We start from the raw sequence: 13,388 nt of genomic DNA on the forward strand, positions 1-13,388 counted from the left end.
TCATCATGCATACTGTTACAAAGTTCTTTCTGTGTTGAACTTTTTAATAAAAGATGGGAAGACTCAACGATATACAGGCATCTGTATGCAGTTTGGCTACATTACACTAATAGGAAATCCATTTCTCTTATTCAGATGCCTCGTAGTGATATTAGTGTTATGTTAGGTTTATTTACAGGTCATTTAAAATTTCCGCTTTAATTATATTTGTCGTAGCTGTGGAGAAGACAATGAAAGTGTTTTTCATCTAGTTTGTGTTTGACTAGCTTATGCACGACGGCGACTCAGTACTTTAGGGGACCTTTCTTTAAGGGTCTGCCACTAAACAGCATTTTAAGCTTCAGCAAAGGTTTCGGGCAGTTTTAAATCCCCAATGTTGCGTTTATACGGTAACACAATGAGATAATAGATCTACGTGAATTGTTGGTATAACGTAACATAAGCGGGAACTATATGTAAATGAAGTTAGGGTACGACATAGTTCCAAATTGATATGAATTCAATTTAGTAGAATAATATGTATGTATATATGTTACATATATATGTGTATATATAACTAAATTACTTAAGCAGAAAAAGTAGAGCATTTTTTTCTCGTTCTTTAAAAAATATTAAATAAAAGTCGTATTCAGCGATTGAAAGAAATGGCAAGTTACTAGTAAAAAAATATTCAATTCAACGCTTTCGCTTTTTTATCGGTGCTCCTACGCTTTAGCCTTTAGCAAATAATTTCTCTAATAGTATTTGCTCACTACTAACTTTATTGGAATTCCGTATTAATCCGTATGCCAATTGGGACAAGGACTTGCGTTTCAATGCGAGCTCGCAAAGGGAAGCACAATTTGTTAGTGTTGCAATGTGTACAATGCGTTGAATGCATCCATTTAAGAAGCCCAGCATATTGACAGTAGTATTCATTTACTCCGGGTATAAATTTCATTAATTGAAATGAAATTGGTTTTTTCTTTTTATCTGTGGAATCTTAAGTATTCCCTTAGCCTTACTTGCTCCGACGTAAAGGAATTCCTTCCGCTACTTTTTACTATTATTAGGTTTTATTACTGCGGTACTGAACTTAAATAGAATTTAAACGCATTTTTAGTATTTATTGGAAAATTTTTTATATCTTTTGTTTCTGAATTTAAGTCTTCATTTTAAAAATATTTTCTCGTCTTATTAATTTCGAATTAAACTATTAAAATTCCGAGCAAGTAGGCAACGTTTCTTGCCGTCACGGGAAACGGACAACCATTTGCATTGGAAGATGTAGCAGTTGTCACACACGATTTGGCGCTTAATTTGAATTAAAGTCTAGACAAGGATAATGTGATTTATTGAAATTTGCCATAAGATAAGGAAACAGACAATATTGAATTAAATTCAATGAGCTGTGTAAAATGTCAATATTTGAATTTGTAGCTTTACAACATTGACATGCATTTTAAATGAGCACATCGAGACCATAATAAATGATTGAATGACTAAATATTGCAATGACATAATGAAATTTTGGAATAATACGAATGGTATTGCAGAATCGACAGGATTGCAATAGATTGCTCATGTAATTAAAATAAATGAGTGCTTTAAAATGAGTCCTGGTTCTGTTTTCAATAAATGCAATTTTCTTGTCATTCTACAAAATATTTAATACTTTTCTTAATATTTTTTCTTAATTTTCTTAAAACTAAATAACTGTTAAGAAGAGCGGATATAGAAAACAAATTAAGCAAACTTTAAAATTGAATTTTAAAATAAGCTTCCCAAGTGTCTTGAAGTGTTAAAATGGTTTTTACTTTATACATACAAAGTGCTTGTGGAGTGATGAACAGTTAAAATGATGGTTCAAGAAAAACATTTGTAAAAAACATATTTAAATTGAAAAAAACTGTAATTAGGGCACTATGAAGAATCTTTGAGTTATCTTCTTTGTGGTTTCGAAAGTAAACATATAGTTTTGAAAGAAATTTCAACTTTAATGCCATAGCCGCGAGGGGCATTATGAGGAAGACTTAGTCTCATAGCATGCCTTCCTATTATGCAGTGACCCGTCAGTACCGATACCGTAGTGCTGAGCAGATACCGCTTTTGTTGAAGTAGCTGTTTGGTAAATTTTTTGTACAAATTAGACAAAATCGACATAAAAATCTGTCAACTGGATTCATCAGCTCAGTGAGCTCAGTAAAAAAATTAACAATTAAAAATAAAAAATATGATTAATAAATTTAATTATTCTACAGTTAGTTTAAAATTTCCTTCTTATAAAACCAGCAAGTGTTTTTGTTAATAAAGTTTCACAACAAATTAACAAAGCTTTAAGTTCCAACATACAAGTCGGGCATGACTTTGGGTCAGTTTGCTAATGAACACTGACTCTGAGCTTCAAATTTGACAGGGCACGAGTTCAATCCCTTGTACTTGCAGTCTCAAAAATTATTCACAAAAAAATTAAATATTAGGAATAATTCCAAGACCACTTATGATGGATATTTGACAATACTCGAAACAGCTGTGTGGTCAGCAAAAAATTGAATTAAATAAAAATGATAAAAAAAATTGTTGTGAATCATTATTTTTCGAAACCTCACTACCAAGTATAAAAATTCGCAATTTCAACAACGTTTTCAATATTGATATGGGTTGTGTTTTTTTTTTCAATCTGTGGTTATTAAATTTATAGATTTTAGATTTATTTTCATTTAATTTTGCACTGGTAAAATCAAAAAATTTTTTCCATTAAAAAATCTGTGATAAAATTTATGATCAAAACCAGATTTAATCTCCTTTTTCAATTTTGTATTGATCGAACTTAAAGATTCTTTTCACTATGAAATCTATTTTTAAAGTTGAGATCAAACATAACTAAAAAGTCACTTCACTTCATGCTTCTAGAATTCCTTGCTTGAAAGTTAAAAATATTTTTCATATATCTAAATTCGAGAAATTTTTTGGCTTTATCATTTTATCCTTTAAGGATTCTTATCTTAAAAGCCACCAATTTATCTTTATATTCATTTACATACAAAAAATTTTTTATTATTATTTACAAACAAAATTTAAATACGAAATTTTTAATACGGTATAGGTACTTATATAAACTAAAATATATATAAAAGAATTAAATTAATTAAAAATAATAAAAAAAATTGCTGTTGTGATTCATTACTGTTCGAAACCTCTCTATTAAATACAAAGGTTTCTATTGAATTAGTCATTGCTATTAGTGACTATATTTATTTTATTTATTTATTTTTATATTTATATTATTTATATTTATTTATAAAAATAATTTAAAAATTGAAAATAGATAGTTGCATATCTAATAGTTCCATTAAAACCTTAAAATACGAAACTTCTCTATTCAATACAATAGTTTCTATTAAGTAAATTAGTCACTGCTGTCAGTGACTATATGTATTTTATTTATTTATTTTTTATTTATAATATTTATATTTATTTATGAATTAATTTAAAAATTATAAATAGAAAGTTGCATATCTAATAATTCCATTAAAACCTTAAGATACGAAACCTCTCTATTAAATACAATGGTTTCAATTAAGTAAGTTAGTCACTGCTGTCAGTGACTATATTTATTTTATTTATTTTTTTTATATTTATATTATTTATATTTATTTATGAATAAATTTAAAAATTATAAATAGAAAGTTGCATTCAATTAAAACCTTAAAATACGAAACCTCTCTATTAAATACAATGGTTTCTATTAAGTAAATTAGTCACTGCTGTCAGTGACTATATGTATTTTATTTATTTATTTTTTATTTATAATATTTATATTTATTTATGAATAAATTTAGAAATTGAAAATAAAAAGTTGCATATCTAATAGTTCCATTAAAACCTTAAAATACGAAACCTCTCTATTAAATACAATGGTTTCTATTAAGTAAATTAGTCACTGCTGTCAGTGACTATATTTATTTTATTTATTTCTTTTTATATTTATAATATTTATATTTATTTATAAATTAATTTAAAAATTGAAAATAAAAAGTTACATATCTAATAGTTCAATTAAAACCTTAAAATACGAAACCTCTCTATTAAATACTATGGTTTCTATTAAGTAAATTAGTCACTGCTATCAGTGACTATATGTATTTTATTTATTTATTTTTATATTTATAATATTTATATTTATTTAAGAATAAATTTAAAAATTGAAAATAGATAGTTGCATATCTAATAGTTCCATTATAACCTTAAGACATTTAGCAATTAATTCATGGCACATCCCGATAACTTTTGCTCTACAACATTCAATGTTTATAGGCAACAATTGCAACGTACAGAATGTCAATTTATTAAATCGTTTACCATGTTAAGTTGAAAAAGCATATTTTATCATCGTTCCTTTCTTAAACTCTCAGTCAGCAAGAAAAATAAACCAAATGAGATTTTATCGTATTATTTATGTGGTTAAAAATTGATTTTCGCACCATGCGACGTATGGTGATCATAGGATAGAACCATAAACTAAACACCGACATTCAGATATACCTACGAGTATGTAGCTGGCATTGGTATGGAAATCGACATCTTTAAATAATTCCCCATAGAGGACACAAAACGGCAGGAAAGATATTCCAATTTTAGTGAGTTTTCTCCTTTTTATTTCTGTTTGCATTACGTTGCCGTTATCTGCATTAAATTATAAATTATGAGCATTTCATTGCAATTTATAACCAAACAGAAAAGGAAAGAAGGCATAGAAATTGAAAAAAATTAATGTCCCTTTTTAGATGCCGTCTAGCCTTGTTTGAATTGGTGTCCAGCACATCCAATATGAATAGCAGACCATTAATATATGTTTAAGTGTAAATTTCTGGTTAAGGAATCATACCAAACCTCTAACACTGAGACTATCAAAGGCAACAACAACAACAACAACAACACCAAGAACAACATCAATCTGAATATATATTTTTAAATATGAGAAATTACCCGCATCGTCTGATATTCGACTTGAAAGCTGTCATATAAATTCAGATTAGTTATTTTTGCAATATTTTTTTTTTCGTTGCTGTGGAGGCAATACGATGTCGTATGCTTACATGGCTGGAAACATGCCACAAATTGATGCAAAATACAAGAATCACAGATTGATGGCATTCAAAATTGAAATTTATTCTTGTCTCAGTTGAGAGTATACAGGATATGCACAACGCAATGAACGTTGAACAACAACTAAGAGTACATAACGTATCTAAAGATATGAGTATCTGTACAAAAACTATCTGTCTACGTTAGAAAAAAATTCAAATTGTACAGGCTGTAAATGCAGGCATACGGGTGGGTACATGGCAAACTAATAATGCTAATAGGTCGGTAGTGGAAAAAATCTCCTAAATTTTGGAAATATTTTTATGTGAAATATATGTACTGAAATATTTTGCATGCATTTCAAACAACTAATCTCTCACAACGTAGAAGTTCAGTTTTCATGTTTTATCTTTAGTTATTATTTGCAGTGTAAAAAAAATTGTACCATGTGAAAATACCGAACACCATTTCCAAAAATAGCACTATTTTTAACAAAAAGTACACTTCTTAATAAAAGTTAATATCTTTAATAATAACAATAGCTAAAAACCGGTAACAAAGTTGTTTTTGTGTGAGGGGAGTGGGTATTACAAAAATGTCATGTCTACATTACGGCTGCACTCAACTACATTTATCCATTAATACAGTAGCGTCTCTTAATGTATTATAGTTTTTGCACCTCTCTTATTGTTTCTGAATTTTAAATACAAATATAGTTCATGTTTTGCAGAGCCAAGATTTGAAAAAGCTCATTATTCCTCTTCATGCGATAATCCATATTTTCTGCTACCAACAAGTTTAAATATTTTGTGGAATATTTTTCTTTTGAAAACCCGAAAGTTAATCTTTACACTAACGTCTAAAATCAAACCTCAGCCATATGCTTTGAGGTGTGCCACACATTTATTGGGCATAATATATTCTATTTGCTATCATTAGGTGTTGACTTATACAGCTTATTTTTATTGATAACTATCTTCAATTACACTAATTCCGAGACAGCTGTACTTTAACTAGTACTCATCAATTTTTATTAATCTAGGCGTCGATTTTCACTTCTTTTTAGATTGTTGTTGCCATTCTTGGAACTACGCAATAGACCTCGTCATTCCATTAATTTCGCCATTCCCGTTATAATAGAAAAGTGCTTTTCTATTCTTTCTTTATATCGATTGGTAACTGCAGTGTCATTAGCATATGGAACAATCTTTAATAAAGGGGATGGCTTTTGATCTTAAAACCTGATTTGGTTGGGTTTTATATTTTAAGTCATTTGGTAAAATGAAAAGAAATTTATTACAAAAAAAATTGTTCAAATTTTTTTCGTTAGAGATATGAGGCCTGATTTTTTGAGAATATGCATTTTAGAATAAGTTTTGAGTGACCATATCTCAGGCTCCGTAAGCAATAGAGAATTAAAATTTCTTGTGTCTTAGAGGTAAATGATAGAATATTTTAGAGATAGTTTAAAAAATTAAAACTGTTAATATATTAATACTAATGTTAAATATTAATTTCAAAATCAATAATTTTTTTTTAAAATAAAACATAAATAAAAAACATAAAAATAAAATAAAATTTTTTTTACAACATCTTTTGGCTGTTATGGAGTATGGTTTAAAATCACAAAAGACTACTAATGGCATAAGTATTCAAGTGTACCTACAGACAGAAACGACGTTTTTTAATTTGTGATAGTCCCATCAGAGTAATATAGAACTACAGGCCAATCTATTCCATCATGTTACCCATCAGAAACCACAGCTCCATCTGATCAACTGTTATTGAGAAATACTAAAATATAGATACTGTCTAAAATTATTTTGCCTATATCTTAATCCAAATGAAGTAGAAATCGAAATAAAATTAACTCATCCAGTCTTGTGGAATGTAATCTGGAATCTAATGTTGACATGAAATTTTATAACGCTTAATAGTCCGATATTGTTTTGAATGGTACTGCGTTATATTATCAGTATTTACAGTAACATGCTATCGACAGAAAAAACCTTCCATAACTTTTGATAAGGTACATAAAATTAGTTTTTCCCCAAATGAATTAAATCCGGGAATTTATATAGCATATGATTTGGTTCTGATGGTTTAAATCCGGATATTCACATGGAATATGTTTAGAAATCTGATATTTTTACTGATGGAAATATGGTAGTATTGTATCACACCAGATGCCTAAATTGTACAGCAAAGTCAGTGTGTCTCATCCAGTTGTCCTTCAGTGCCTATAGTTCTCTATTACTGGGAAGGGCAAACTTTTATACTCATATGAATGCGTTGTGAAAATTAGGGATATAAGGCTCACTCAAGGGACTCATTCTTTGATGTTTTCTCGAATATTCTACACAAGCTGATATCAAACCATTATTAAATCTGTTAAAATAGCAATATATAGAATAAGCAATAAATATTTAAAAAGATTATTATTGGAGCATATTGGGACTTTTTATTAGAAATCCGCGTTATAACCCATACTTCTTTGCAAAGTTTGTTCTAGAATATCAATTTAGGTTTTCCGTTTTGATGTTGGAAAAGCATTTCAGCTTAACAAATTAATTGGAAAAAATTTGAAACACGCAAAATATTGTTTGTATTTATTTGAAAAATGCTTAATTTTTTTTTTTAATATGAAATGTAATTTTAAATTTAATCTTCTACACAACATGACGTTCTAGTAACGTTGAAATATTGCGTGACTATTCCTGCGATTTCATACATCCAATAATTATAATTCCATACCTTTTTTTAATTAAAATTTTTTCCTTTTTTTTTTTTAATTGGAAAATTTCTCAAGCATCGAAGTTTAAGGACGAGGCATGAAGGTGAGCTATGTACCATATACTTAATTAAAATATGTTCAAATTTTAAATGCTGCGAAAAATTGTTTCAATTTTGTTGTATTCAGAGAAATATGAAAAAATATTCTGTGGAAATAATAGTAAAAAACCGAAATGAATGCAACCAAATTAGAAGGATTTTGTTGGCATGGTAGTTAAATCACACGTTAGTGCTGCAATGGAACTTAGTTCAGCCCAAACTGAGCTGAACTAAACTTAACTTAACTGAAATGAAACGAATTGAAAGGATTGTATGGATTTGAGGTGATATTAACTCAGTTAAAATCGTAAAAACGAAAATGTTTGGACCACAGCACTCAGGCAAACGCGATTTGTGCGCACACATATGCCGTCCATAGTAAATCTGATATGAATGAAATAGTCCATTTGTCGAAAAAAAATTTGGAAATTAAGTCAAATGGATTAAAATTTTACATAAAAAAGGTGAGCAAAACTTCTGCACTTAGCAGAGCTGTAACCGCAAAGGGTTAAGCTTCCACTAAAGTTACCATCACATTTCGGGACAATATTTTCAAACATGGAATAAATTTCGAAGACTCATAAAAGGTCGTGCTGGGTATAAAAATTTATTCCGACACTACTTCACTGTGCTTTATAAAGGGCTTAACTTGATTACTTTTGCGTACGTTTTGAATTTTTGAAGGATTTTATTTGATTACAATTCGCTTTTTCAGATAAATGGCAAAATATGATGAATTGCACATACATATGACAAAATTCCGTGGGAATTAAAAAAGGAACTAAAGTTATAATTAAAATTTGAAGACTTACCTTCGATATTTGAAATGCCGTGCAGGCAATAGAGTTTTGGTGGTGTTCGTACGGGGGTGTTATTGTTATTACTGCTATTAACAACATTCCCACTGGTACTGGTAGAGGGAGCGGTGCCATATCCCGTACTTTTCTGTTTGAACTCTCTGAAAATATAATAGTAAAGTGATTATTATTATTATTTCCTTCTGTATTATAGTGTTCAGTAAAATAAATAGTTTTTTTGTGAAGGATAATAACTAATTAAGTGAAAATTATTTAACTTAAACTACTCGAACTAGTACATTTTTCTTTGCCTATTATTTGTATTGATAAGCATAAGAATTCATTAAGGAATTTATTGAAGGACAAAAGTAAATACAGAAAAAAATAGAGATTATATAATAATATTCACAAAGGAACAAAAACATAAGGTCATCTATACATACTATGTAAAAAATATCTGAAGTTTGTACGAGAACGGTTTGATAAGTCAGTGACTTTTTGAATAAAACAAATTTTTTTCGGCAAATAAACATTTTATTTTTCTACATAATCATCTTTTAGCTCGTTTCATTAAGTCCAGCGTTTTTCTAATTTTCTTATTCCCTCCAAATAAAAGGTTTTCTCAAAGCTCTCAAAATACGCGTTTGTTTCGGTAATGACTTCTTCATCCGACTCAAATCTCTTACCGCCCAGCCATTTCCTTAGGTTTGGAAACAGAAAATAGTCGCAGGCGGCTAAATCTGGAGAATATGCTGAATGGAGTAGCAGTTCGTATTTTTTCCATTTTCGTAAAAATTCACGATGTTGTCTGATTTGAATGGCTGTCAAACACCAACTGAACTTTGTAGCTTGCTTAAAATTATAAAGTTGCCCACTGGTAGATTACAGGTGACGGCAGTACTGTTGCATTTGGAGTAACTGCGCGGGAATTCAAAAAGTCACTGACTTATCAAACTGCCCACGTATTTTGAAATACATACGTAAAAGATACTGTCACCTTTTTTCTCTACACATAAATTATTGAGGACTCATACTTTTGAACATATTATTCAACATATTATACTATACTAACAAACTAATTATACATGTTAGTCAAAATAGGCAGTAGGTGGCTTCATTTAAAAGACGATTATAAAAAACTGGTGTATGATAACAGAAAAAATCTTTAGCAAAAGAATGTATATTTAATGGACGCAAGATTTCTATACGTTTTTTGGTACATTTTTGAATAAAAATTTTCTTTATTGAAAATTAATTATAATCAAATATTAGAAACGAATTAATCCTTGCACCAAACTGAAGCGGGTAAGAATAGACGATACCTTTTCAATCCCACTACATACTCAACATCATTTTTTGTTTCCAAACTGAAGTTTTTAGTAATTTCTGGAAAGTTCCTAGTTTATGACAATGATCGCATGCATAAGATGTAATAGTCAATTCTTTTCTAATCCCATCACATCCAACATAACCTTTTTTGTTTCCAATCTGGTTTGTAATCATTTCTAGAAAGTTTTCCATTTTTCACTATGATTATTTGCATAAGATATAATAAATGCTTTTTTTCCAATTCCACAACACACTCAAAATAACCCTTTTTGTTTCTAATCTGGTGTTCGTAGTCATTTCTAGGGGAGTCCGCGGTTTTTGACTATGACTATGATCACCCAACATAACCCTTTTTATTTCCAATCTGAAGTATGTAGTTATTTCTGGAAAGTCCTCGGTATTGGACTATGATCACTTGCATAAGATATTCTCGTATTTAATCAATTTTACTTGGTCGTTTAAAAAATGGTTTAAATCACTGTTCAATGAAATAGCTTTGCGTTAGGGTACGAGTAGTACCCTAACATCGATCGTTTTTGTGTAGCCTGCTCTTTTTAAATGATTTCAAAATTCTCTTATCGTTGCTGTTTAGTATTACCGCTATCTTCTGGCACCGATGTACATCTGTGATAACCAAATTTCCGGAACGAAAGAGAGCAAACCACTCCCGGCGTTTACTCACTGCATCCTCTCCTGCAATCCATACAAATTTGTCAGCAGCAGTTTTGCTTTTTTTTATAGTAATAAGTTATCACTGGCTTCCAAATCAAATTTTACAACTATCTTCACAAAAAAATATAGCCTAAAATATTTGGCATAATATGATAGTAACCACGAAAGGAAACACGCCAGGGAAGAAAAAGCCTTTACTTCCTAAAAAATCTGTGAAAAATGTGTGAAAATGGATTTGTTCACACACTGGTATAGTTGTATTGCAATACTTTAAAAGCAAAAATATAAATTTTGATTGATTTTCTTGTATTATTTACAACTAATCAATATGTTGTAAAAAGATCCATTGAACTTTTTTCAAATCTGAAATAAATTCTTGGTATATAAGAAGGACAAGTAATTTTTTAGAAAATAAACCATTCATTATGGCTCTATTTCAAGCATTATTAATTGTAACTGATGTATAATGCCATCAGTAATACCACCGTATCATATCCTTTAATAGTTATAAGTTCGATTTTCTAATAATGTCCTTGCAAATAGTGACTCTGATAGGAGTTGTGGAAATTAATTGGTGGTTAAGAAAATATGTATAGCATACTCTCAGGAATCACAAGCAGTTATTGGAAATATTAACATACTATATTTCTGAAGTACAGAAATTGTGGATAAAGAATAATATGAATATATTATTATCATCTATTTTTATTATTATTTATTATATCTTACAGTGGCTGTATATAAGAGTAGATATCTGAAGAAACTATATAATTGTGAATTATTCACAATCAATTAAAATTTACTTAGTTTTTGCTTGTTTTAAATTTAAAATAATTGTTTTATATTTGCAACTTAATAATTTAAACTGAAAAGATTTAGTGCATTGATAAAGCAATTTAAAGATAAACAATTACATTCAACCTTAGATGAACTCTTAAGATATCTCGCTTTAAATAACTAATATTAGTAATAAAGTGTGGATTTTTATGAAAAATTTATAAATCTAACAAAAATATAGCTCTTTAAAAATATATAAATACAATTTTTCAGAAAAATCCAACTTTAATCGACTTCAGTCCAAATGTAGAATTGAAGAATTCTTCAAATTTCAATTGCAATTTTTAATACATTAAGACCGAAAAGTTTTCGGAAATTCTCATTTAAAATTCGCGCGCTGTATATTTTCCGATATTTTAAGTTTATGTAGTTTGGCAGCACTGTCCTTAATTACTATGCCAAAAATGAGCGCGATCTGTCAGACAGTTCGTTTACGGCAGCTGTTGAAACCAGTTCACCTCAGTAGGGCGTTGCGAAAAAAACAATGGAAAAAAATATTGAACAAAGAGTTTGCATCAAATTTTGTGTTTCGAACGAAATTTCGTGTGCAGAATCGTTGCGAATGCTACAAAAGGCTTATGGGGAATCAGTTTTATCGAAAACTCAAGTTTATGAGTGGTACAAAGCCTTCCAGGACGGTCGTACGACCGTCGAAGACATTTCGCAACGCACTACTGAGGTGAACTGGTTTCAACAGCTGCCGTAAACGAACTGTCTGACAGATCGAGCTCATTTTTGGCATAGTAATTAAGGACAGTGCTGCCAAACTACATAAACTTAAAATATCGAAAAATATACAGCGCGCGAATTTTAAATGAGAATTTCCGAAAACTTTTCAGTCTTAATGTATAAAATAATTGCATTATCACTATTGTGAGGTACATAAAAATGTTTATACGAAAATTTTTCATAAATATATCAAGGATTCTTGAAAAAGATTTACCGTCAACTGTAGTGCATCATGAGCTTCTTTTCTTCATACCAGAATGTAAGATATTTTAACTGAATGCAATAATATATTTTTGTTGGCAAATTGTACGATGAAATACAATTTATGAATTATTTTGTATAATAAGAAAATATTAAATGTTTGGTGATATAAATATTTCATACCAAGAAAGCTGTCCGAAAAAAAGCATTTGCAATACTTCAAATCAAATAAGAGAAATATAAGTCTATAGAATTTCTGTGGATATACTTGAATTGAAGACTTTCAAAAAATCAAAATATATGTCATAATATTCAGTAGCAACGAGAGCACATTTATTAAGAAATAAAATAAAAATAATAATCAAACACTCTTAATAATTCTAGTAGATCTAAGTGACATCAGACACTTAATGCTCAGCTTACCAAAACAAAGCTCTGCAGAATTTCTTCGTGATTTCTTCAATGACTTTATGAACTTTATTCACAAAAAAAAAGTAGTCCAAAATTGAAATTTACAAAGTAACGAAAAGCTTTGTAAAAGAACCAAAATTTCTCATCTAGTTAAAGAGTAAGGACTCCAGAGTACTGATGGGAGCCAACGGAAATCAAAACATAGATAGACATCACATTGCTATTATAGGTGATAATATAACTCCATGTCAGTTATATGTTGATCATGTTAACAACACACAGCACTTCAACTATTTTTGTCCACTATTTGCAAGAATTGCACTGACATTATGTGGTTGTGATGTCTTAGACATCAATGATGTTCATACTCTCTATTTCTCTCATTCTCTCTATCCTTCTCTCTCTCTCCTCCTCTCTCTCTCTCTCTCCCTCTCTCTCCCTCTCTCTCTCTCTCTCTCTCTCCCTCTCTCTCTCTCTCTCTCTCTCTCCATCTCTCTCTCTCTCTCTCTCTGT

The 13,388-nt window shown here is 29.5% G+C and overlaps 1 protein-coding gene across 1 annotated transcript in view; it reads right to left on the reverse strand.

Moving 5' to 3' along the window:
- The window catches only part of LOC119687824 (zinc transporter 2), a 131,017-nt gene that overhangs the window by 107,910 nt on the left and 9,719 nt on the right, over window positions 1–13,388 (reverse strand). Inside the window, exon 2 of the mRNA XM_038102335.1 lies at window positions 8,712–8,857. Coding sequence (XP_037958263.1) covers window positions 8,712–8,857 — 146 coding nt within the window. The remainder of the gene's footprint in view (window positions 1–8,711; window positions 8,858–13,388) is intronic.

This window comes from Teleopsis dalmanni, chromosome X, assembly GCF_002237135.1.
Source record: "Teleopsis dalmanni isolate 2A chromosome X, ASM223713v2, whole genome shotgun sequence".
NCBI lineage: Eukaryota > Metazoa > Arthropoda > Insecta > Diptera > Diopsidae > Teleopsis > Teleopsis dalmanni.